The 27,649-nt window shown below is 43.4% G+C and overlaps 1 protein-coding gene across 1 annotated transcript in view; it reads left to right on the top strand.

Moving 5' to 3' along the window:
- LOC124610962 (heat shock protein 70 B2-like) overlaps window positions 1-27,649 on the top strand; it is a 142,651-nt gene that overhangs the window by 32,581 nt on the left and 82,421 nt on the right. Inside the window, exons 2-3 of the mRNA XM_047140202.1 lie at window positions 15,394-15,531; window positions 23,817-24,111. Of these exons, the coding sequence (XP_046996158.1) occupies window positions 15,394-15,531; window positions 23,817-24,111 (433 nt within the window). The remainder of the gene's footprint in view (window positions 1-15,393; window positions 15,532-23,816; window positions 24,112-27,649) is intronic.

Here is a 27,649-nt window from a genome sequence, read left to right on the forward strand (position 1 = left end):
CTGCTCTTCCAGGTCCCTTGCTCTCTCTTACACAACTGAAGTGTCATCAGGAGACCACACAGTTTTTATTTCTTCTAACTGAATTTTAATTTATATTCCAAATTTTTCTTTGGTTTCCTTTTATGCTTTCTTAATGTACACATTGAATAACATCGTGGATAGGTCACAGCTCTGTCTCACTCCCTTCTCAACCTCTGCTTCCCTTTCATACCCCTCGATTCTTATGATTGCCATCGTTTTCTGTACAAGTTGTAAATAGCCTTTCGATTCCTGTATTTTACCCCTCCGACCTTCAGAATTTCAAAGAGAGTCCTTAAGTCAACATTGTCAAAAGCTTCCTCTAGGGCTAAAAACGCCATAAAGGTAGGTTTGTCTGTGCCCAACCAACTATATTGCTTCACGTGTTCCTACATTTCTTAGAAATCCAAATTGAGCTCCCCTGTGGCCGGCTTCCACCAGTTTTTCCATTCTTCTGTGAGGAATTTTTGTTATTATTTTGCAACCATAACTCATTAAACTGATAGTTCGAAAATTTTCACACTTGTCAGCACATGCTTTCTTTGGAATTCAAATTACTGCTTCTTCTTGAAGTCTGAGGTTGTTTCGTCTGTCTCACATGTCTTGCGCACCAGATGGAAAAGCTCTGTCGTGGCTGACTCTCCCAAGGCTGTCAGTAGCTCAGACGGAATGTCGTCTGCTCCCAGGTCCTTGTTTCGATTTAGGTCTTTCAGCGCTCTGTCAAATTCTTCTCGCAGTATCATATCTCCCATCTCATCTTTACCTACATCCTCCTCCATTCCCGTAACATTGCCAAGTTCGTCTCCCTTATATCAACCCTCTATATACTCCTTCCACCTTTCAGTTTTCCCTTTTTGCTTAGGATGGGTTAGCCATCTGAGCTCTTGATACACATACGACTGCTTCTCTTTTTTCCGAAGGTCTCTTTTCTTTTCCTGTAGGCGTTATCAACCTTTTCCTTAGTGAAATATGCTTCTGACTCTTTACATCTGACCTCCAGCCATTCCTGCTTACCCATTTTGCATTTCCTGTCAGTCTCATTTTTTAGACGTTTGTATTCCCTTTCGTCTGCCTCATTTGCTGCATTTTTATAATGTCTCCTTTCATCAATTAAATTATCTCCTGTTTTGTCAAGGATTTCTACTACATCTTGTCTTTTTACCTATTTGATCCTCTGCTGCCTCACTGTTTCCTCTCTTAAAGCTACCCGTTCGTCTTCTACTGTATTCCTTTCCCTGTTCTAGTCAAATGTTGCCTAATGTTCCCTCTGAAACTCTCAGCAGCCTCTGGTTCTTTCCGCTTATCCAGTTTTTCAACTTATCCAGGTTTTCCTCTCCTACCTTATTGCAATTTCTTCAGCTTTAATCTACAGTTCATAACCAATAAATTGTGGTCAAGAGTGTTCATCTGTTACTGAAAATGTCTCTCTAATTAATATCCGATTCCGAAATCTCTGTCCTACCATCATATAATCAATCTCAAACCTTCCGGTGTCTCTGGGTCTCTTCCACGTATACAACCTTCTTTCATCATCCTTAAACTAAGTGTTAGCGGTGATTATATTAGGCTTTCTGCAAATTTGAACCAGGTAGCTTTCTCTTTCATTCTTTTCCCTCAGTCTTTATTCATCTATTACGTCTCTTTCTCTTCCTTTTTCTAGTATCAATTCGATTCCCCCATCACAACTAACTTTTCGTCTCCCTTAAATAACTGTATAATTTATTTTATCTCATCATACATTTCTTCAATCTCTTCATCACCTGCGGAACTAGTTGGCAATATAAACGTGTAATACTGTGGCATACATGGGTTTCGTGTCTACCCTGGGTACGATAATGCGTTCACTATGTTCTTATTTATTATTAAATACTCTCCTTCATTACCTCTGTTTGACTTTAGCGAATCGATAAATAATGAATTTATATTGTAGTGCCTCTCGGTGCAATACTGCATTACTCTTCATAAATAATTAATATTTCTCTATATCAGATGGCAGCAATTAACCGCGACCTGGATTTAGTTTAACTTCTTCATAGCCAGCTGTCGTCATTTTATCGCATATGTTTGTGATCAATAAATGGCCGTCATGATTGCTGAGATTGTAGAAGACGACTGACACTGTCTATTGAGGCCTTTAGTTCAAGTCGCAGCTGGAATGTGCTGCTCCTCGGTATGCAGCAGTGAAATAGCAGTCAATGAAACGCTAATTCTTCTTCGGAACTTATTTACAAGTTTTTACTTTGCAGTAAAAAGTCATTCACACACTCCCCGCTAACTCACAGCTGTTTAGTGAACCATTTCATGCAATCACTGCCACTTAAACTCGGAGTATCCCTCCAATTGTAGCAGCGTACGTAATAGGCTATGCTGAACGGTGTATCCATTGTATCTAATTGCAGTACAAACCAGAATCACTGCTACGACTGCAAGTAGCAACTGATTCTATCACGGATTCCGTATCAGCCAAAATTACAAAAAGCAGCTTCAGTTTGTTGCTGAACTTGGTAAATTTTATAAAATCGCTCTTGCCTCTAGGCACGACACTGGTTTAAACTGTGTGTAGTCAATTAAATGTACATCTAACTTTTCTTTAGAATTAAAGTAGCACAGACAACACTCACACACAACAAATGGGTGCTACTGACCAGTAATGCTTTTAACTGCTAAAATTGAGATGTTTTTTATGTAATAGGCATGGCATGTATCTGTGTTACCAAGATACATCAACAAATGTTTAGTGTCACCCAGATGCGTCATGCAAATGCGTTGCTATTGTCAGTATTCCTGTACCGATTAGAATATCACCCCTGATTTTGTTTGTAAACATACACACGCGTTACCAAGAGCGTTACTTTGGGTAAAATGCTGCGCTCAAATTGACTCAAGTCCTTCAGCTGAAAGTAGAGCACCGATAGAGATGCTTTAGAGACGTTTGTGGAACAATAGAGTGAACTCCCATCATGTCACGAAGGTCAATCATGATCAGTGATTGGGTCTGCACCATCACGTTCCACGCAGAAGGCTCGTCAACAAGGGTAGTTGCTCAACGTGTCAACTGGGGTGAAAGTGATGTTACGCGGACATTTTTAATGCGATGCTATAGTTTGGTACTTATTTCCTGATAGCGGTTATCGAGACGAATCCAATGATGTGTAACAGTAAGGTCTTTGAAGGTCAACGAAGATCACAAAGGTGGCATGAACGTCCATTTACAGAAGATGTTCGAAGTGATGATCATTGCTATCAATGCAGTGCTGCAATCATCTTACCATGGATTAAGTGGATTTCCTTATCACATCGACACTTATTGTAGCACATGCTCTGACAATTCTCTCTCGCACATCTTCAGATATAGTTGGAACGTCTTCATAAACAATGTCATTTACGGATTCCCACAAGAAAAAATCCAGAGATGTCAAGTCTGGCGAACGAGCCGGCCACGACACATCTCCTCCGTGTCAAATCCAACGATTTGGGAATTGTCTCTGCAACTCATTTCTAGCCATCAGCGAAAAATGTGCCGGACACCCATTGTGTTGATACCACATTCTGTTCCTTGTTCCTAAAGATATTTCTTCCAATAACAGACCTAATGTTTCTTGCAGAAATGTGGTGTACTTCCTACCATTAAGATTTCCTACGATGAAATGGGGACCTATAATTCTGTCCTCCAGAATCCCACCCATACATTCACCGACCACGGTTTTTTGTGTGCAACTTGCCGCAGCCAGCATGGGTTTTCAGTTGCCCAATAATGCATGATATGAAAATGAACATTTCCATGGTTCGTGAATGTAGCCTCGTCAGTAAATAAAATCAAATTAATAAATGTGTCATCCCTCTGAATCTGAAGTTGAGCCCATCGGCAGAATTCATTGTGACGCATACAATCCGTACCAGTTAATTCTTAGTGGAGACTGATATGGTAAGGATTATATATATGGCGATGCAGAACACGGAAAACACTACTCTGGCTCATGCCAGATTCCTTTGCGATTTGATGCGAACTAACACAACAATCTCGAACCACAGTGGCAAGAGCACCAATTTCGGTTTCCTCGCTAGTAACTTTCCTTTGCGGATATGTATCCGATGCATTAAAGATCCAGTTGTTCTCAATTTATCATACACATATTTAAATGTACGACGTGTAGGGTAAGTACGTTGAGGATATCTTTCAGTGTATAAGTCTAGCTCTCACTGAATTTCGTTGGAATTGTCCATAAATAGAGAAGCATATCGACTTGTTCTTCGAAGGAATACATCATTCACATTCGCTTGATTCGACGATACTAGTCTTACCGTTCCTATTAGTGTTGTATTGCGAAACAGTCGAATGGTGTTTACATGTCAATGACACGTCAGATGGATACGCCCTATTCGGCGAATATTTACTATTAGCACGATATACGAGAGGGCATTGTCAGAGCATGTGCTTCGATAAGTGGCAAAGTGATACGGAATACCACTCGGTCCATGATAAGAAGATTCTAGCACTGCATTGATACCAATGGTTATCACTTGGAACACCTTCTGTAAATGGACGTTATGCCACCTTTGTGACCTTCATTGAGCTTCAAAGACCTTACTGTTACACATCATTGAATTCGTCTCGATAGCCTCTATCAGAAAATAAATACCAAACTATAGCATCCCATTAAAAAAACAAAAAAACCAAAGTTGACCTTCATATCTCTGACGCGACCCCATCTAGCAACAAAAAACCAACGTCATATTATGGCGCCCGTTATCCCATGCAACATTTGTCCCACAAACTTTTCAGCTCCTATCATAATTTCGTAGTTATTCTAGGTGGCAATAGTTAGTGACTCACCCTGTAGAATATGGACTGAGAGTAAATTGAAGAAAGATGAAAGTAATGGGAAGTAGCAGAACATGATGAGTGAGAAAATTACTATCAAAACTGGAGACACGAAGTAGACGAAGTGAAGAAATGCTGCTACATAGGAAGCAAAGTAACATCTGATGGACGATCCCATGAGCATATAAAAAGCCGGCTGCAGCAGCAAAAACGGCTTTAATGGCTTAAAGAAGTGGCTTTGAGGAAAAAATTTCTGAGCACTTGTGTCTGGAGAACAGTTTGTATGGTTGGTTGGTTGGTTGGTTGGTTGAGTAGGGGGAAGGGACCAAACAGCGAGGTCATCAGTCCCATTGGAATAACGAATGATGGAGAAGGAAGACAGCCGTGCCCATTTAAAGTAACCATCCCGGCATTTGCTTGAAGCGATTTAGGGAAATTACGGAAAACCTAAATCAGGATGGCCGGACAAGGGACTGAACCGTCGTCCTCCTGAATGCTAGTCCAGTGTGCTAGCCACTGCGCCACCTCGCTCGGTAGTATTGTATGGAAGAAAATCACGGACTGTGGAAGAATTGAAAAAGAAGCGGATCGAAGCGTTCGAGATATGGTGCAATGCAAGAGTGTGAAAAATCATATGGATTTATAAGATCAGGAATGAGAAAATTGTCAACAGCAGCGGCGGCGAAAGAAATTTGTGTAAAACTCTGGTGAGGAAAAGGGACAGGATGATACAACGTGTGTCAAGACATCATGGAACTAACTTGTACTGTACTGAAGGGAGTTGTATTGGGTGAAAACTGTAGGTGTATACAGAGATTGGAATACGAGGGTCACTCCAAAAGAAATGCACACTATTTTTGTAAAAATACAGTTTTCGTTCCGCATATGTGAAAGTTTTACAGTGTGTACAGACATCCTTCCCGCTTGTTTTCAAACTTAGTTCAACCTGTTCCCATGAGTGGCACCATCACAGCATGTCTTCAAAATGGCTGCTACACTTGACGTTCGTCAGAAGCGACGTGCTGTCATAGAATTCCTCTGCTGTGAAAACGAGACAGTGGGAAACATCCACAAGAGGTTGAAAAAGGTGTATGGAGATGCTGTAGTCGATCGCAGTACAGTTAGTCGGTGGGCAAGCAGGTTATGTGATGAAAGTGGGCACGGCAATATTGAGGATTGTCCTCGCAGTGGCAGGCCTCGTACTACACACACTCCAGATAATGTGCAGAGAGTTAACGATTTGGTGACTGCTGATAGGCGCACCACAGTGAACGAATTGTCACGCTACGTTGGGATAGGGGAAGGAAGTATTTCTAGAAACGAAGAGGCAATCAATGGAGTGGCATCATGAAAATTCACCCAAGAAAAAAAAAATTCAAACCCCCACCTTCTGCTGGAAAAGTTATGGCTACGGTGTTTTTCGATTCCGAAGGTCTCTTGCTTGTGGACATCATGCCAAGTGGAACCACCATAAATTCTGATGCATATGTGACGACACTGAAGTAACTTCAAACTCGACTGAGTCGTGTTCGACCATATCGACAAAAGCAGGATGTTTTACTGTTGCACGACAATGCACGGCCACATGTCAGTCAAAAAACAATGGAAGCGATCACAAAACTCGGATGTACATCACTGAAACAGCCGCCTTACAGTCCTGACCTGGCTCCATGTGACTATCATCTCTTTGGGAGACTGAAAGACTCTCTTCGTGGAACAAGGTTTGAAGATGATGACTCCCTTGTGCACGCTGCCAAACAGTGGCTCCAACAGGTTGGTCCACAATTTTACCGTGCGGGTATACAGGCGCTGGTTCCAAGATGGCGTAAGGTAGTTGAGAGGGATAGAAATTATGTGGAGAAACGAAAATATTGTTCCTAAAGGATGTATCTACACACTGTAAAACTTTCAAACATGTAGAATAAAAGACGGATTGAAAAAAATAATAGTGTGCATTTCTTTTGGAGTAACCCTCGTATATCCAACCATTAAATGAGGACGTTGGGTGCAAATGCTGCTGGAAGGGTTGTCAAAGGAGTGGAAGTTACGGTGGGCTGCTTCATAACCAGTCACACGACTGATTACCACCGAAAACAATACCAACAATATTTTGTGCTAAGACTTATAGATTATGGCACAATTTTAGTTTTTGACTTTGCCGTCAAACAAACACACCAATCGCTACTGATATGCTGCCTTTTAAAAGAACAAATATATGCTTACAAAGATTGTCCACGATGGTCAGAACAGGCACAAAGTTCAAATTTTTTACAGTAACAAAATTTTGGACAGGGCTACTATTCTCTAACGAGCCTTTGTAAGTATTTCGTTCTCAGTGGCATCCCAGACGTCTTCACAAATTTTCAGTCACCGTTCACTGCCGTTTGAAGCATCACACTGCGAACAATCCACCGGCTGCGGGGATGGCAGAAAAACTAGTGATGCAAGTGTGGTAACTGCAGTGAACTGTGCACTGGAGGTAGACGCCCAGGACACGAATGGTTATGCACCCTGAAGCGCACCCCAGGCTACACGTATGTATACACATCCCTCGACGCAAGACGAAACATCATGATTAGCAAGCCAGGCTACGAACAAGAAAATGCATTGTCGAGCACTTTACTAGCTGAGGACCACTGACCATCGCGACGTTTTATAACGCCTGGTGGCCTTGCGGGCATGTGGCGCGGTAGCAAAAGTATGTAAGCGGAGCAGACACGGGCGGGGAATCACCCAAGCGAAGATATGGGCTGATTATGCGGAAATCCCTTGAGATAAGCGACTTTGACGAAGGGCAGATTATTATTACGCAGCGCTTATGAATGAGTGTTTCGAAAACGGAGAAGTTGCGCGAGTGTTCACGTGCTACTATCCTGAGCATCTACGGAAAGAGGTAGAAGGATGTGAAATTACCACTAGGGGCCAAATGGTTGGACGTCCACGACTCTTCACAGAACTTAAGGTTCGGAGGCTCGTCTGCTCTGTAAAGTAGAATAGGTGGTAATCTGTGGCATCTCTGTCGAAAGAGCTCAATGTATTGCACACACCAGTGTTTAGGAGCACACCGTTCATCGTATATTGTTGAACATGGAGCTCCGCAGCAGACTACCCCTACGTATTCACATTTTCACCCAACGACATCGCAAATTAAGATTGCCGTGGGCCCGGGACCATTGGGATTGGACCGTCGATCAATAGCAACGTGCCGGCTCTTCGAGTGAATCACATTTTTGCTACACTACGTTGATGGTCGTCTCTGCGAACGTCTTTATCGAGGTGAACGGTGGCTGGAAACGTGCAGCGCGCCACGGACGGTGGCTGCTGGGAGCAGTATTATGCTGTGGGAGGGAGACATTCTCCTGCGCTTGCGTAGGACCTGTGGTGAAAATCGAAGACGTGCTGACAGCTACGAACCGCCTGCATCATTTCATGCTTAATGTCTTCCCCGACGGCGATGTCATTTCTCAGCAGTATAACTGTCCGTGTCACGGAGCCAAAACCGTGCTACAGTTGTCTGAAAAGCCTTATAGTGAACTCACGTTGACGTCTCGGCGACCAAGTTCGCCTCATGTAAACTCTATGTAACCCATCTGTGTCGCTATCGGGCTCCATCACCGCGTACGCAAATCAGTGGCCCGTTATTTACGCGAATTACCTATGACCTATGCGTAAACATCTAATGCCACATATCTCCACAAACGCACGACTAATTGTCAGATCCCTGATACTCAGAATGGTTGGTTCAAATGGCTCTGAGCACTATGGGACTCAACTGCTGTGGTCATAAGTCCCCTAGAACTTAGAACTACTTAAACCTAACTAACCTAAGGATATCACACACATCCATGCCCGAGGCAGGATTCGAACCTGCGACCGTAGCGGTCGTGCGGTTCCAGACTGTAGCGCCTTTAACCGCTCGGCCACTCCGGCCGGCCTTTCAAATATGTGCCCCCACCGGGACACTCAGAATCAGTGATGTATTTCGTTCCAAAGAAGGAAAAACATGCTATTAAGCAGGTGGTCATAATGTTTGGCTCATCAGTGGAAGCACGAAGTTACCTGCTATTCGTAACGTCCTGATTTTTACCTCATCCACGGTAGCTGCGGTTGCTCATGCTGAAATTTTCCGCTAGGCGTGTTTATTTCTGCGCTTCTTTAGCCGGCCAGGCTCTGGACGATGTCCAGCGGCCAATGTTACGCCCCGAGGAGATGTGCGTGTATGTGTGTCGTGGTGAGGGGAGGCGGGGAGGTAACAGACGACGGCGTGGGCGTAGGTTTACGCCTGACGTGTGGACCGAATCTGCCGATAGCCGCCTCCTGCTGCAGGCAGGCGCTGTTTACACATCGCTTGTGCTGCTCCCCGTTTCTGATCCGAATCTCCACTCCTATTTCAGATCCAAGAGACGAGTTCCCACGCCACCATGCAGTGTACTCCGTGGCTTGAGGACATGTGACGCTGAAGTGGGTTAACCGTAGACATTCATTTTATTGGAAATATGAAGTGCTCTGCAAAACGGCTGAAATGGACGACACATCGAAATAGCCACGCATACAGCGTCTTGATTTCTGAAATTTCGCTGTACTGGAAATGGTCGCTGTACTAGACAGCCTTTCTCATTCTACAAGACGACTCGTACATATTTTTCACTTAGATAGCATTTTCCAGCACGATAGTAGTACCTAATCCACTTAGAACTATTACCTGACATTTTCTAAATGGAGAGAAGCGATCTCAAATACGTATTTTATACAGGGTGCCCAGGAGGAGTGGCCATTATTCAGGGATATGACAGAAACGATCGTTCGAAGCGTAAAGAATAGTAAACACGTGCTCTAAACTATATGAGCGTAGCGTAATTTTCGATACTATGAAACAAATCTCTTCTACTGCAAATTCTTTTTTTTCCATATTTTGGGGTGTGGTAATATGGATCAAAAGAAGAAAAAATGCCGGTAAACAGGGGCTCTAAAGTGCATACCTTAAGAGCTATGGGCACTTGCTCATCTTCGCTGCTGTGAAACGCATCTCTTCCACTGCAAAGGTGCTCATAACTCGTAATGTATACGTTTCAGAATCTATGTTTACTGGACGTTTTTGCTTGGAATTATCGTTCCTGCCACATCCATGAATAGTAATCATTCCTTCCTGGGATATCTTGCACATAAACTTTTTTAAGAAATTATTAGAAAGCTGTAAATTGTCTGGATCGCAGTTAGACGACACTAATTAGATAATTAGTATCGGCTGAAAAAATGAGCCCTCTTCCGATATGAAAAGAAAAATTAGTATAAGTGAATTTTCTGTTTGCTATTTCCTGTCAGATCTGAAGACGATTGATTTTTGAACCGGAACTAGTTATCTATTCATCGTTTTTTAACTGCTATCTCCATAATTAAAAGTTTTCGAACAATATGAAAAAATGCTGTACAATATATATATATATATATATATATATATATATATATATATATATATATATATATACAGTTAGTTAAAAATGATACAACCTTTTAACTTACGTTGCACTGCACCACCTGTAACTAGAATCTCTGTAATTAGAATCTCTTTGACAACCTTATTGGTGCAGTTTACTGTCTGTTTAGTGAAATAGCACTATCTTCTGTAATAGTATCATCCAACAACAAAGCTCTGTTTCACGAAGATGATGTGCTACAAACGCGAAATTTAACCGATAGGAAGAAGATGCTGTGATATGCAAATGATTAGCTTCTCAGAGCATTCACACAAGGCTGACACCAGTGGCGACACCTACAACGTGCTGACATGAGGAAAGCTTCCAACTGATTTCTCATACACAAACAGCAGTTGTCACGCGTTGCCTGGTGAAACGTTGTTGTGATGCCTCGTGTAAGAAGAAGAAATGCGTACCATCGTGTTTCCGACTTTGATAAAGGTCGGATTGTAGCTTATCGCGATTGCGGTTTATCGTATCGCGACATTGCTGCTCGCGTTAGTCGAGATGCAATGATTGTTAGCAGAATATGGAATCGATGGGTTCAGGAGGGTAATACGGAACACCGTGCTGGATCCCAACGGCCTCGTATCACTAGCAGCCGAGATGACAGGCATCTTATTCGCATGGCTGTAACGGGTCGTGCAGCCACATCTCGATCCCTGAGTCAACAGATGGGGACGTTTGCAAGACAATAACCATCTGCACGAACAGTTCGACGACGTTTGTATCAGCATGGACTATCAGCTCGGAGACCATGGCTGCGGTTACCCTTGACGCTGCATCACAGACAGGAGCGCCTGCGATGGTGTACTCAACGACGAACCTGGGTGCACGAGTGGCAAAACGTCATTTTTTCGGATGAATCCAGGTTCTGTTTACAGCATCATGATGGTCGCATCCGTGTTTGGCGACATCGCGGTGAACGCACATTGGAAGCGTGTATTCGTCATCGCCATACTGGCGTATCACTCGGCGTGATGGTATGGGGTGGCACTGGTTACACGTCTCGGTCACCTCTTGTTCGCATTGACGGAACTTTGAACAGTGGACGATACATTTCAGATGTGTTACGACCCGTGGTTCTACCCTTCATTCGATCCCTGCTAAACCCTACATTTTGGCAGGATAACGCGCGACCGCATGTTGTAGGTTCTGTACGGACATTTCTGGGTACAGAAAATGTTCGACTGCTGCCCTGGCCAGCACATTCTCCAGATCTCACACCAATTGAAAACGTCTTGTCAATGGTGGCCGAGCAACTGGCTCGTCACAATACGCCAGTCACTACTCTTGATGAACTGTGGTATCGTGTTGAAGCTGCATGGGCAGCTGTACCTGTACACGCCATCCAAGCTCTGTTTGACTCAATGCCCAGGCGTATCAAGGCCGTTATTACGGCCAGAGGTGGTTGTTCTGGGTAATGATTTCTCAGTATCTATGCACTCAAATTGCTTGAAAATGCAATCACATGTCGGTTCTAGTATAATATATTCGTCCAATGAATACCCGTTTATCATCTGCATTTCTTCTTGGTGTAGCAATTTTAATGGCCAGTAGTGTACTATTTTTTTTTTCATACTCCCAACAACAGTCAATAATAGTTCCAGTATGTACTGAAAATAATAGTCGTTAACTGCCCATACGGAAAGGGTCTTGGTTATTGAAAGGCAAACATTAATTGATATGATCTACCAGGTTTTCTTGGAGCGAATAGTTAATGTAAAAAACAACTCGGCATAACACTCGGAAGCACACTGTTATACATTAATTGAATAAAATCTATGTACCATACGTTGACTGATTATCACACATCTTCAGTAACAAAGTTTCCATTTTGTTGGCACTTTGCAGAAGCGCAAAATACGTTTTCAAGAGCTTGGTCTCGATTTCTTCTCGACAAATGCTCAACATAGCATTTTATTAAGATGATTACCTGACACTGTCAGCTGTATTGGAGGCGATCTCAGAACCTAAACGCTGTTGTTCTTACTACGGAAGTTTATTCTCCCAGATCGCATAAAAATTCACAATGATTACTAGTTTCAGAGAAATTAAATCATCTTCAGATCGTTTGTATACACGGCCAATTCATTTCGTCGACTGCTCACATTAATTGGACATAGCTGTAATGTAAATAAAGGAACAATTACGGAAAATTCTGACGTCAAACCAACATACAATGCCTACAAATTCAAAGTTAACTTCCTTATGGAGACGATATTCTATAGTACCGTCTCTCGTCATAAAACGGCTCAAATGGCTCTGAGCACTATGCGACTCAACTTCTGAGGTCAACAGTCGCCTAGAACTTAGAACTAATTAAACCTAACTAACCTAAGGACATCACACACATCCATTCCCGAGGCAGGATTCGAACCTGCGACCGGAGCGGTCGCTCGGCTCCAGACTGTAGCGCCTAGAACCGCAAGGCCACTCCGGTCGGCTCTCTCGTCATACAATAAGATAACAACCGTGCGAACAGTGCACAATAATCACAAATAAAATTCATAAGACGTATATAAAATCCTTTCTTGTTGTGTGCTTGTTGACATCTGATAGGAAACTTTCGAGGCAATAATGGAGTACATAGTGTTTTGAAAGACCACCATATGGCAGCAATCTTTTACAACATACGATTACTTCTTTGAAATAGAATGTAAAGTATATTTATTATATTTTTTATTCATTCAAAAATTTATAAAAGTAAAAGGATTATATAGCTGGTTTTGTAAATGTACGCCTTAGAAAATTGCTACAAAAGTGTTTTTACTGTCTTTTATATCAGTGTTATGGTCAGCGTTACCGGATACTAAAAACTATTAAGGCTTGTTGGTTGATTTGGGAGAAGGCACCAAACGGTGATGTCATCGGTCCCATGGGGTTATGGAAGGCTGGGGAAGGAAATTGGCCGTTCCTTTCAAAGGAACCATTCCGGCATTTTCCTCAAGCGATTAGGGGAAATCAAGGAAAATCTAAATCAGAATGGCATGACACGGGTTTTAACCGTCTTCCTTCCGAGTGCAAACTAGTAAGGTTACAGTAATAAATTCTTTGTATCTAGTAATTAAAAATATGAGAATGGTGTTGTGTGTAGAGTCTCGCATAAGACTGTGTGTTCAATGATCAGCTGATATGTTCTGAGCAACTCGAGGTCTAGGTTATGCTCCAGTGTATTAAATCCCTTCTTTGAATAATGGTCAAGGTTACGATAAGTGTTACATGTTGACTCATTACACAAAAGCTTCGGACCAAATTCCATCTTTAAACTTAAAAAGTGAGAGAAGGGTTGGAAGGTGGAACCGTAAAAACACCTGAGGCGGCACGTTGTTATTATTTACAACACACGCTGGTGAGATCTGTTTTAATCTATTGCATTACCTTCTAGCGTAATATCACGTACAATTACATAACATATAACAACGTATTAAAAAAGCTATCAACGGAGTACATAAAAATAAATCATTACAAAGCTTACAATATTAGGTATCAGATAGCTTTATTATCAATAAAATATCAAAAAACTTTATACTGTCTGGGCGAATAAACTTCTGTAGTAACAAGAACAACCGTGTATAACAGTTTATACTTTCGGCTGTGTGAAGCAAAAACACGCTTTTAATTTGAATTAAGTACAGAAAATAAGAACAAGGAAAGGAGAAGGACACACTCTAAGTGATGTCCGAAGCAGCCACCCTTTCAGTTTCTGTAAGTTTTATTTCGTCATCTGTTTCAAGTAAACGAGAAAACAATCTGATGCTACATATTTTCATTTTCGTGTTTTACAACTGCTCTACATAGCTTTTACTAAATGATTTCAAAGTTATTTCTGACGGGAGAAAGTGTTAAAAAATTTTCAGTTATGTTACAGTACGTTTCTCTACCTAGTTCGAATCCCTTCGTTGTGTTTTTCAATTTTTTTTATTTACAAAAACCGCACCGTCTGTTCTATCGGTATTCATGTTTAAGTTAGTTTGTGCTCCATTTCTTTTAGTCTCGGTATCGAGGGAGCAATCCTACAACAACTGTCCTTTTTTCAGGAACGCAGGCATTCACGTGCTCTCGTGTAATGTACTGAAGTATGAAGAATCAGTTATGTGCGTGTGCGTCTGTGTGTGTATGTGTTATTTGGGTAACTTATAGGTACTGCATAGTAATAGCGAGGAAACTGAAATAAGAAAAACTATCGTGTTTGATTCTTCTCTCCAACAGCAGTCCAGCACCTACCGCAAAGCAAATGACAAATTTATATGAGTAGGGAAATAAGTTTTTCTTCTTTAAAGGGGCTTCGCACATAACAGATTATATTTGCGGGCAGAAAATTGCAATATTTCAGTTTAGAATGTGAGCCAAGACAGTAAATTTCCACGCTTGTTGCCAACGACACTGTTTTTGTAGAGAGAACTGTTGGATTTTGTAACCGTCTGACGTGACTGACATATTTAGTTTTGTGTTTATTTTATCAACTTCCTACTGTGGAGTATTATACCAGCACTCGCGCATTTACGTTACTGTACGATATTACAGTGCCTGTCTTTGAAAGAAGTACGATGCAATGCTCTTCTTACAAATACAGGCACTGAAATATCGTATTTGTACCCCGATACCAGGTTAACGACTTTAGATTAAATATCTCCCCTCTACGGGGGTGACAGTAGGTGTACGACGAGTACAGGTTAATGAGTCATGGAGGACAACATATGGAAATTTGGGTCTAGCCGTGAAGCGTGCAAGGATAGTCGAAATGCTTAAGGTGATCATTCGCGACAAGCAGGAAATTCGTGTTCGAGTCCTGGCCGGACACAAATTTTGAATGTCGTCATTCCATTCTACAGTCGGAGGTGGCCGTATTCGCAATTGGAAATACATTTCCTGTACTCATGATATGTGATTACGTTTGGTTTCAATTACTTTGTAACACATATGCAAGAGCCTGATCTATCTAGTGGTCCTGGGATGACATTCCACACTTGTGTTTTAGGTAATCTACGCAAAACAATGAATATTACAGTTATAATGGTACAACCGATTTCGAAAATAACGCAAGATGACACAGTCGTGGTGATGATGTGTTCACAGGTGGCCATGAACCCGAAGAACACGGTTTTCGACGCGAAGCGATTGATTGGAAGACGCTTTGACGATCCCAAGATACAAGACGACATGAAGCACTGGCCGTTCACGGTCGTTTCCGACGGCGACAAACCCAAAATTCAGGTGAGTCATAACATTTGTACTTTTTAAAATATCTATCAACGTATTAAGCCCATGCTATTTCTGCTATTGCCTAAAAATATTCTTTAAAAACTGTAAGTATCTGCATCACGTGGCAGTATTCTCTTGTTTACCGTTGTACAAATAATTTCGTTTTATCGGGAGTGGTATTAGAGATGGGGACCAAGGAATAAAGCTTTCTTATTATGTTTTTCCTTAAAGCATGTGTATGTGCAGTAAATTAGTATTATCTGGCTCTTTTGTAACCAAAGCAAGGCTTCCCTTAACATGCTCTGGACGAATATCACAGCATAGCACTTGAAGTTACTGTTGCCAGTTTTAGACTGTTGTTGCTTCCACAGCGACTTCTTTCAAATAAACTATTCGACTTAAATGCTATTGGAAAACGTTATACTAGATCGCAGAGCGGGAATGAAATCCACTCCCTTTGAGTTCCCTACAGCCTTCGAACCAGTCGTCGTCAGATCGAAAGCATTTCTTACCATGCAGTCAGACTGGTACTGCTGGTGCTTTCCAAATGTTTCTAATAATTAGTCTTCAGTTGCGAGATAAGTTATCAGGGTGTAACCTCCCCCTCACTTATCGACCTTAATGACAGTGAAAAATTAAGCCGCGTGTACCTAATGCAAATTTGGGAAAAGCAATCGTCACCGAAGTTAATTTGTCGGTAAAGAGGGAGGAAAGGGTTACATCCAAATGAATGGAAAAATGCAAATGAAATTGGTGGAAATTATTTTCAGAAAAGGGTAAAATTAATAAAGAAAGTAAATGTGCGGTCGTTACGTTAAAATAAATTGGCGTTAATTAGATATTTGAGATTTGGGGAAAATTACGGTCGCCACTCCTATGGAAAACTTCTATAATAACTGAAAATGAAAGATTAATACACATATAATTAGCACTAAAAGCGTGGCCACTGAAGGTTGACACATGCTGTGTGAAAACTGAATGTTTGTCAGAAGTAATAAATTTCGCTACACTCTTACTTAATTTAGCAAAAGAATTAATAAAACCGGAAAATTGATAGTTAATTTAGTGACTGAAATTAATAGTGAACTTTGTTTCTGAAGCACTACGAAATTCAATAAAATAAGGTTAGTTTTGGGCTACCTCAACAATCATTTCAAAAGCTACTTGAATCTACGCAATTTAGAAATAAGAGATTTAACTTTGAACTTGAATTAAATGATTCTGAACAATTAACAATAGTAAAATATAGTACGTACCAAGCTGAGCTGCAGTCACAGGCAAGCTAAAATATTGTAGCAAAACTCGCACTCTTAATTTCTGCTTGTGTAATCTAAATATTGTAGACAGCTATGAATACTTTAACTGAACTTTGAAATTAAAGCAGTGAAATGGAATGATATTACTTTAATGCTGGCGTATGAATTTCAACGAGACTCGGGTTCATTCCAGAAAAGGAAGGGACCCTGCTTGGTAATGCAATTGGGACATTGAGCAACAAAGGTTCATGCTAAGTTGCTTTATTATTGTGATGCAACAGTTCGAAAAGCGGAGGTCTGCCATACAGTTCTAAAACTTTACGTGATTTTAGTCTTCCTTGTTGGTTGATTGAAGGTTTGCAGTCGTCGATCGGGGAGGTGGCGACAGTCACTCATTGTCGGCCGTCGCTGTTGCAGAAGCTGGATGTTGGCGCGCCTACTTCTCGACACGGTCACCAGGCGAAACGGGCTCTTGATCTGCGCCAGCTAATGCTTCCCGTCCGCGACACCGTGTCAGAAGCTATCATAGCCAGTCGAGCGCAATTACATGCTGCCAAACCCCGAAAGCGCGGCAACTCGCGGGATCGTCACACAACACACCTACTCCACCGCCCTACTCCAGCCAGACTCCCTCTGCCCGCGCTCCATGCGGCAGAGTTAACACTACCAAAGATCCTAAACACTTTGGTTCTCCACACGACCTATCGATGTAATCGTTCAATAGCATAGTTTTCCCTAGGCCAGACTCAGCGTAAAAATACAAGTAATATTTACAAAACAAACCAATTATACATCGACATAAATGCATATATATATATATATATATATATATATATATATATATATATATATACTCCTGGAAATTGAAATAAGAACACCGTGAATTCATTGTCCCAGGAAGGGGAAACTTTATTGACACATTCCTGGGGTCAGATACATCACATGATCACACTGACAGAACCACAGGCACATAGACACAGGCAACAGAGCATGCACAATGTCGGCACTAGTACAGTGTATATCCACCTTTCGCAGCAATGCAGGCTGCTATTCTCCCATCGAGACGATCGTAGAGATGCTGGATGTAGTCCTGTGGAACGGCTTGCCATGCCATTTCCACCTGGCGCCTCAGTTGGACCAGCGTTCGTGCTGGACGTGCAGACCGCGTGAGACGACGCTTCATCCAGTCCCAAACATGCTCAATGGGGGACAGATCCGGAGATCTTGCTGGCCAGGGTAGTTGACTTACACCTTCTAGAGCACGTTGGGTGGCACGGGATTCATGCGGACATGCATTGTCCTGCCGGAACAGCAAGTTCCCTTGCCGGTCTAGGAATGGTAGAACGATGGTTTCGATGACGGTTTGGATGTACCGTGCACTATTCAGTGTCCCCTCGACGATCACCAGTGGTGTACGGCCAGTGTAAGAGATCGCTCCCCACACCATGATGCCAGGTGTTGGCCCTGTGTGCCTCGGTCGTATGCAGTCCTGATTGTGGCGCTCACCTGCACGGCGCCAAACACGCATACGACCATCATTGCCACCAAGGCAGAAGCGACTCTCATCGCTGAAGACGACACGTCTCCATTCGTCCCTCCATTCACGCCTGTCGCGACACCACTGGAGGCGGGCTGCACGATGTTGGGGCGTGAGCGGAAGACGGCCTAACGGTGTGCGGGACCGTAGCCCAGCTTCATGGAGACGGTTGCGAATGGTCCTCGCCGATACCCCAGGAGCAACAGTGTCCCTAATTTGCTGGGAAGTGGCGGTGCGGTCCCCTACGGCACTGCGTAGGATCCTACGGTCTTGGCGTGCATCCGTGCGTCGCTGCGGTCCGGTCCCAGGTCGACGGGCACGTGCACCTTCCGCCGACCACTGGCGACAACATCGATGTACTGTGGAGACCTCACGCCCCACGTGTTGAGCAATTCGGCGGTACGTCCACCCGGCCTCCTGCATGCCCACTATACGCCCTCGCTCAAAGTCCGTCAACTGCACATACGGTTCACGTCCACGCTGTCGCGGCATGCTACCAGTGTTAAAGACTGCGATGGAGCTCCGTATGCCACGGCAAACTGGCTGACACTGACGGCGGCGGTGCACAAATGCTGCGCAGCTAGCGCCATTCGACGGCCAACACCGCGGTTCCTGGTGTGTCCGCTGTGCCGTGCGTGTGATCATTGCTTGTACAGCCCTCTCGCAGTGTCCGGAGCAAGTATGGTGGGTCTGACACATCGGTGTAAGTGTGGTCTTTTTTCCATTTCCAGGAGTATATATATACACTCCTGGAAATTGAAATAAGAACACCGTGAATTCATTGTCCCAGGAAGGGGAAACTTTATTGACACATTCCTGGGGTCAGATATATCACATGATCACACTGACAGAACCACAGGCACATAGACACAGGCAACAGAGCATGCACAATGTCGGCACTAGTACAGTGTATATCCACCTTTCGCAGCAATGCAGGCTGCTATTCTCCCATCGAGACGATCGTAGAGATGCTGGATGTAGTCCTGTGGAACGGCTTGCCATGCCATTTCCACCTGGCGCCTCAGTTGGACCAGCGTTCGTGCTGGACGTGCAGACCGCGTGAGACGACGCTTCATCCAGTCTCAAACATGCTCAATGGGGGACAGATCCGGAGATCTTGCTGGCCAGGGTAGTTGACTTACACCTTCTAGAGCACGTTGGGTGGCACGGGATTCATGCGGACGTGCATTGTCCTGTTGGAACAGCAAGTTCCCTTGCCGGTATAGGAATGGTAGAACGATGGGTTCGATGACGGTTTGGATGTACCGTGCACTATTCAGTGTCCCCTCGACGATCACCAGTGGTGTACGGCCAGTGTAGGAGATCGCTCCCCACACCATGATGCCGGGTGTTGGCCCTGTGTGCCTCGGTCGTATGCAGTCCTGATTGTGGCGCTCACCTGCACGGCGCCAAACACGCATACGACCATCATTGGCACCAAGGCAGAAGCAACTCTCATCGCTGAAGACGACACGTCTCCATTCGTCCCTCCATTCACGCCTGTCGCGACACCACTGGAGGCGGGCTGCACGATGTTGGGGCGTGAGCGGAAGACGGCCTAACGGTGTGCGGGACCGTAGCCCAGCTTCATGGAGACGGTTGCGAATGGTCCTCGCCGATACCCCAGGAGCAACAGTGTCCCTAATTTGCTGGGAAGTGGCGGTGCGGTCCCCTACGGCACTGCGTAGGATCCTACGGTCTTGGCGTGCATCCGTGCGTCGCTGCGGTCCGGTCCCAGGTCGACGGGCACGTGCACCTTCCGCCGACCACTGGCGACAACATCGATGTACTGTGGAGACCTCACGCCCCACGTGTTGAGCAATTCGGCGGTACGTCCACCCGGCCTCCCGCATGCCCACTATATGCCCTCGCTCAAAGTCCGTCAACTGCACATACGGTTCACGTCCACGCTGTCGCGGCACGCTACCAGTGTTAAAGACTGCGATGGAGCTCCGTATGCCACGGCAAACTGGCTGACACTGACGGCGGCGGTGCACAAATGCTGCGCAGCTAGCGCCATTCGACGGCGAACACCGCGTTTCCTGGTGTGTCCGCTGTGCCGTGCGTGTGATCATTGCTTGTACAGCCCTCTCGCAGTGTCCGGAGCAAGTATGGTGGGTCTGACACACAGGTGTCAATGTGTTCTTTTTTCCATTTCCAGGAGTATATATATATATATATATATATATATATATATATATATATATATATATATATATATATAAACAGTAGAACAATTACAATATATAAAGACAAAGAAATGTCATTACTTCAGGTAACAAAATAAAGAAAAAAATTTATAGTACAATAGGTGGAAAGAGGAGGATATGCATTTCCGGCGTTACAAGGGGCGCTGACGAAGGTTTCATGCAAAGCTCGATTCACAATATTTGCCTTTCAGGACATCCCAACGGTCAATTGGGTTAATTGAAACCTTCTTTCTTCCAGTACCTCTGCCTCATTTCGGATATCGTACGCATTCCTGCCAGATGTCTACAGTGGTTGGACAAAAATGTGGATGCTAGAACATAAATGCAGACGCTGGCCAAACCTGCGAGTTACGCTGTTGCATTTGGCCACGAACGGCACCTGTGTATTGTCCTCAGTTATTTGCAAGTGTCACTTTTCGTTAGAACAGCGCTCTCTCCAGTTGTGAGTGTATTATGTCGGTCCTAATTGAATTCGAACATAGGAAAATTGTTGGTGCTCGTACTGTGGGTGCTTGTCGTATCCTGACATAGGTGGGAGAGGGAGAAAAGGGGTTACTGATCAGTCTGCGCTCCCGAGCGTTACAGAGCAGGAAGCGGAAGGAAAATTCACAATGAAGGCATTTGATTGTTTTCTTCTATCTGAGCCTACGTTGGTAGCATTTACTAGAAATGCAGATGGTGAGACTTGGTAGGGAACTCGTTGTGGAGACTCTTGGACAAACAGGGTTTTGAAATAGTTGTTTATTCCAGACAGGACTAACTAATACACTGGAGGCTAGTTCTAGGGTTAGAAAAAGCATGAATAACATTGTTACAACAGAAGCCAGTGCAGAAGTCCCCCAGCAGTGAATGCTAACCACAGTAGCAAACACTGGCAGCATCTTAAGGCAACAACTTAATTGCAAAACAAAACATACTGAATGTGACACTGTTCACTGAGGCACTTCAAGTGAGAGAGCAGACTTACGAGGAGCTGGACCAAGGCTGGAGTCGACGAACGCGGATTCGGCGCACAGATCGTCTGACGAGAACTCTGTCAAAATGCGGAATCTAGGGGTTTTAAAGAGTCGCGTGGTGGCACTGTTTTTCCCACTTAAAGCCACCCAGCCAATCCTGCAGGTCTCTTGCAGGCGCCTACCAATCACAGTTTAGTTAGTATTGGTTAAAACCAGTCTTGGTTGCAATTTTAGTTTTTTTTTTATCTTTCAAAGACGCGTTTCACCTTATTCAGGCATCTTCAGGTTATCTAAATAGAAAACAGAGAACAAATACATGTAATTAACAATCGCGATCGCGTTGTGCAGACTTGGATAACATGTAAACATGTATAAACAGATCACCTATTGAAAATATAAACAGATCAACTATTGAAAGAGCAAATATCTTAATTTGGTATTTCTTAAGAATCTTTAGTCAGTGTAGCCAAAGGGCATCGTCGAATATATCAGGCCAACATTGCCTTCGTTAAACTCGGCAAAAACTAGAAATACAAATTGTAAAAATCATTAACTTTTCCAGATGGAAGCGAGAGGCACCAAGATCTGCATAACGCGTTCCTGTTCGCAGGAGCGAGTAACAGTAAGATGGGGGCTCAGGTAGTAGGCATAATGCGCCTCAGCGTCGTGGGCCAGTACTGAAGCCTCTAATACATAATCACATCAAGAGGTGGCGCTGCGACGCAGCAGTGATTAAAAATGACAGATCGTAAACTGAATATACATACCCACTAAAACTTTATAAATGTAATGCACATAAAACAGATAGATGTATTTATTCTCTGTTTTCTATTTAGATTACCTGAAGATGCCTAATAAGGTGAAACGCGTCGTTGAAAGATAAAAAAAACTAAAATTGCAACCAAGAAGGGTTTTAACCAATACTGTTAAGCACTGGTTTGCTGTAATGCCACATATGGACTGGAAGACAGTATAGTTAGGTCCGTCTACTGCTCCTAAGGCGGGGATGTTAATGCAGTTGCACTAACTAAGTCCGTATTTGGTATCAACTTTGTTCAGCTGAAAACTAAACGTAACTGCTCTGCCAAATAAGTCTTGCAACATTATTGTTATACATCATTTAGCCCCGCGTCTCGGGCCCCCGGAGTAGGGACTGCTAGGGAAACAGTTTTTGGCGTTTTCGCTCTCTTTCTAATCCTTGTGAGCCTACCGACGTTGCTGTTCTCAGGGGTGGTATCAAGCTGGCTCTACACGCTAATACGTGCCTGTTGGTTACAACGTTCTAAGGTGGCAACCTACCACAGTGTCTAGACGACATATGAAGTTACGTGTTCATTCATTGAAGAGTAACTAGCGCCCTGGGACGGCGTCTGGGGGTGTCTGCATTTTCGCAAGTCTCTCCCCTTACGGTTTACTTCATGTAACATCATCTCTCCTAGTTTCGTCTGCACTGAGCATCGCCTCTGCTTTCGCGCCTTGGAGCGCCTGTCCTCCTTTCTCACAGCTTCAAGATAACACTACAGTAGCAAGGAATAATCAGTATATCACATGCTTCCGTAACCAAGGTAGGCGAAGTGTTTGGTGTTTCAAGAGGCATCGTATCCAAAATTTAAATGACATACTGGTAACGCGAAGAAACATCATCCGCTAAGTCACTATATGCGTTTGGTCGTTTACTAGTCGATAGTTATGAATATTATATTATTTGTGATAATAAAAATTAGTAGACTGCCAAATAACATTGTAAATTTAATAAAAGTTCATCCGATTAAACGTATTTTTCCCGTTATATCAATTGTAATATAAATAGTAAAGAAAATGATTGTGTTGAAAATAAAAAAAAAACCTGACAAACGGAACTCGATCCAGCGATCCAGCGGCTTGAACGCCAACCACTTTTTTTTTTTTTTTTTTTTTTTTTAAATCTTGTTCTATATTTTTCGGTGAATTTGTTCAGGGCGGACGTCCGATGACATCCGTTCTGTTTGTTCGTTCATCCGTTCGATCTGTTTTTTTATTAGAAAGGGTAGCTAACGCTCTGACCGAACATGCTGAGCTACCGTGCCGGCACCACTTCGCTGCAGCCGCTTCAAGGTTAAAATTGCCGCTCACAGATACATATCTGACGATCGAAATTATCTTGCGATTTTCTCAGTAACGCTTGAGAAGTACGCGCTACTGCTTACACATTTTGTTGTCTTCATGGAGCACTACGAGTGTACGAAGTTTACAGAAAATCCGCGTTCCAAACGTCGTGGCCTCCCCTTGTTAGAGTCTCTGTCCCGCGGAGCGTTCTCCACTAGTAACTGTTGCTGAGTGGCGCGTTGGCGTGTCGCAGGTGGAGTACAAGGGCGAGACGAAGAGGTTCGCGCCCGAGGAGATCAGCTCGATGGTGCTGAGCAAGATGCGCGAGATCGCGAGCACGTACCTGGGCGGCGACGTGCGCGACGCGGTGATCACGGTGCCGGCCTACTTCAACGACGCGCAGCGCAGCGCCACCAAGGACGCGGGCGCCATCGCCGGCCTCAACGTGCTGCGCATCATCAACGAGCCCACCGCCGCCGCGCTCGCCTACGGGCTCGACAAGAACCTGCAGGGCGAGAAGAACGTGCTCATCTTCGACCTCGGCGGAGGTGGGTGGCTCAGGTCTTATCACGTAGTCCTCCAACCGGGTGGCGACACATCTGACAGTTCAATGTACCTTTTGGTTCAAATGGCTCTAAGCACTATGGGACTTAACATCTGAGGTCATCACTCCCATAGACTTAGAACTACCTAAACCTAACTAACCTAAGGACATCACACACATTCATGCCCGAGGCAGGATTCGAACCTGCGACCGTAGCAGCAGCGCGGCAATATATCTTTTACTTCGATATTCCTTCCTGTCTAGAACCGTTGGTAGTCACGATCTTCACAAGTCAGGCTGCGTACAAATGGCAACTCTGAAAAACATTTTGAATTGTGAATCTACATTTTCTTTCAGTACCACCAAAGCCAAAGTCCATACAAGCTTCTAATACTGTACAACAAGTAACATTATACGTCGGACGAATCAAGGCCATAAGATTGGTACATAATATGAAGAACAATCAAACAATTTAAAATTAGAGATCGTAGTTCTAAGTCTAGGGCAGTGAACTGAGTGAAAGACCAAATCTGCAATAGCTGTTTATTGTGTTTTCACCGTATGACGACCGGTTTCATACCCTGGAGGTATATCGACAGGTCATATCTGCGTATAGACTGAGACTACACAAGTAAAAGCGCTAATAGTCAACATAGCTTAACCAACAATATAGACAGTAAAGAGATGTACTCAATAAACTAACACTTCATGTGCTACGAGCTCCAAGGTGCAAGCGCGCATAAAAACATACCACTCCTCGGTGAAATGGCAGATGAGCATCCGATCCGAACCATGCATGATCTGTGATACATCTCCGAAACACAGTCATAAAGCCGACCCCGGACAGCACGTTACAGTCCACATATGATAGGATGAAACCTGTGAGTACAAAATATTGTAGAATGAACGAACGTAAACGTAAATTAAAACACAGCTCGCGGTGTCAGTAGAGTATAAAAAAGGAGAAACGTATCATCGTCAAAATCCGCGGGGGAGCAAAGAATTAAAAGACACACCATCATTGGGAGTTGTCGCCATATTAAAATATATTGGCAGGGGTCAAATAAAACTGCACACCACAGCGCTAGCCACACACTGAGTACTGTGAAGCCGAGCACACGCCACACCATCGCAGGTTGAAGATCGCGATGTCTAGCTGTAGAAACCAGATTAAAAGGACGCGCAAACTGGACCTTGGAAATCGCAGTAATAAAATGGATCTCAGTGTCAAATAACGATCAAGTACAAGAGACAGAAAATATTGACCATTACACTTATGAGAAGTAAGATACACTTTAAATTACTTACGGATAAGTACACTTCTAAGGTGGAGGAATAAATGAAGATCAGATTCGCACCTTACAGGATAGCTTTATACATCACAATGGGAAGGTGAATATGGCACCTAACTTAATTCGCCGGTTATGAGCAAATTTGCCTATCAGTATGTAAATCAAAATAGGGACGACACTCAATCGACAGTAATTAACACACCGTTCCTATATAATACATGTCGATGAGCAGAAGGTGCAACAAGCAGCGAGAGGTGTTTTAGTTTGGAATTTCAGAGGGGCAGGCAGAGGCAAGGCTGCACTACAGGGGGAACCATGGAGACAACTTAAAGGGGAGTCCCAGGCAGAAAGTCAACGACCGATCTGGTGACTTAGATGGGGAGAGCGAGTATAATTGCCCATCTGAGGGAGGACAGGAAAGAAAGCTTTTTAAAAATGTGCTTCGGTATTCCAAATGGATATGAACAAAACCAGTGACGCATTTTCGATCACGTGTCCAGCGAGTGCTACACATGTGAGAGAGTCAATGTACGCATTTAGGCATCTGGAACGGGCACAAAATGTCCGATTGGCGGAAACGTGCTAGGAAGTAGAAAAGAGTCAAAGTTTCGCCTCAATTTAATGGCAGGGACCTTGCGATTGGTAGAGAGAGTTTCCACAATATAAGAGAAACGCTCCTATTGATCGAAAAAAGCCATTACGTGAAGAACGAAAGAACCCAGGTGGGGAGACAGTTCAGCTATGAGTAAGACAAGACGGAAATTTCGGGGGATTCTTCTCTGAACTGGCGTCAAGTGCAGAACGGAGCGCATAATGCTCTGCAGACGCAGAGAAGAAATTTGGGTGAACACTGCTTTCACAGCGGCTGACATACAGCTAGAAATCAGCTGTAGCATCGTTTAGCTCCAACTGTGGAGAAACGAACCAGCCAATTAGTTAATTATTCTTGCAAGAATTGAGAGGCCGTTATAATATGCAAGCTGCTCCAACCATGCGCGTGTATATCGCCACATTCTAAGACTAGGGATGAGTACATGTTCTCTCGCATAATGAGAAACATAGGGAAAGTTTCTGCTGGAAAATTCAGCAAAGGTGTAATTAGTTTTATAGGAATTTCAGCGGAAGAGAGTGGGTAGCAGACAATGGCTCATTGCAGCTTAAGGTAAATACCGCATGCAGAGGCATAAACTTGTTGGTTCACCAGCTTGCAGCCACTGTAAAGTCTAGCAACCTTGGGCAATCTTTCGCTCAATTTGTCACATAACTAACCAACCACCGCGGACTTGATTGTCATCATAAAAATAGTACCGAACTTTGAACCGGAATCGGGCGATTTTCGTAGTACTGACCAACATGATAATGTAAGTGTAGGAACAATTTTGTAAAGAAACTTCTAGTTAAACTTTAATATTATCGTGTTTAGGAAAATTTAACCTTCTGAGAGTTAATAGTTAATATTGTTGTGTTTAGGATTATTTCACTTTTTGATGTTGATGAGATGTGTTATCCTGACAACTGTTTTTTTATTTTTTTGTTGTTGTGTAAAAGCGTGTATTTTTGTGCGAATATTGTGACATTAAACATGTCATTTCAACTTATACAGTTGTCTTCGATCCTAGAATAAGTAAACCAACAAATATTGCACCTTACACACTGAACTACTTGGTTACATCCACTAAAAGATAAGAGAACCCGACTGATGTCCTAGTTCTTGATGACAATATGTATTAAACCAATAAAAATATGAACATTCGTGGCACATGAAGTATTAGTTTTACGAGTACATCGCTTTACTGTCTACTTTGTTCAGTAGGTTATGTTGACTATTAGTTCTTTTAGCTGTGTAGTCTCACCCTATATGCAGATATGATCTAAAGATATACCTCTAAGGTATGAAACCGGTCGTCATACAGTGAAAACACAATAAACAGCTACTGCGGGTTTGGACTTTCACGCAGTTCAAAATAGACTATTTTACCATCTATGATTTTAAATTGTTTGATTGTTCAAATGGTTCAAATGGCTCTGAGCACTATGGGACTTCAGTCCCCTAGAACTTAGAACTACTTAAACCTAACTAACCTTAGGACATCACGCACATCCATTCCCGAGGCAGGATTCGAACCTGCGACCGTAGCGGTCGCGCGGTTCTAGACCGTAGCGCCTAGAACCACTTGGCCACTCCGGCGGGCTGTTTGATTGTTCTTCACATTATGTTCTAGTAGTGTGGTATTATACTAAGATAAATTT

This window comes from Schistocerca americana, chromosome 1 (assembly GCF_021461395.2).
Source record: "Schistocerca americana isolate TAMUIC-IGC-003095 chromosome 1, iqSchAmer2.1, whole genome shotgun sequence".
Classification (NCBI taxonomy): Eukaryota; Metazoa; Arthropoda; class Insecta; order Orthoptera; family Acrididae; genus Schistocerca; species Schistocerca americana.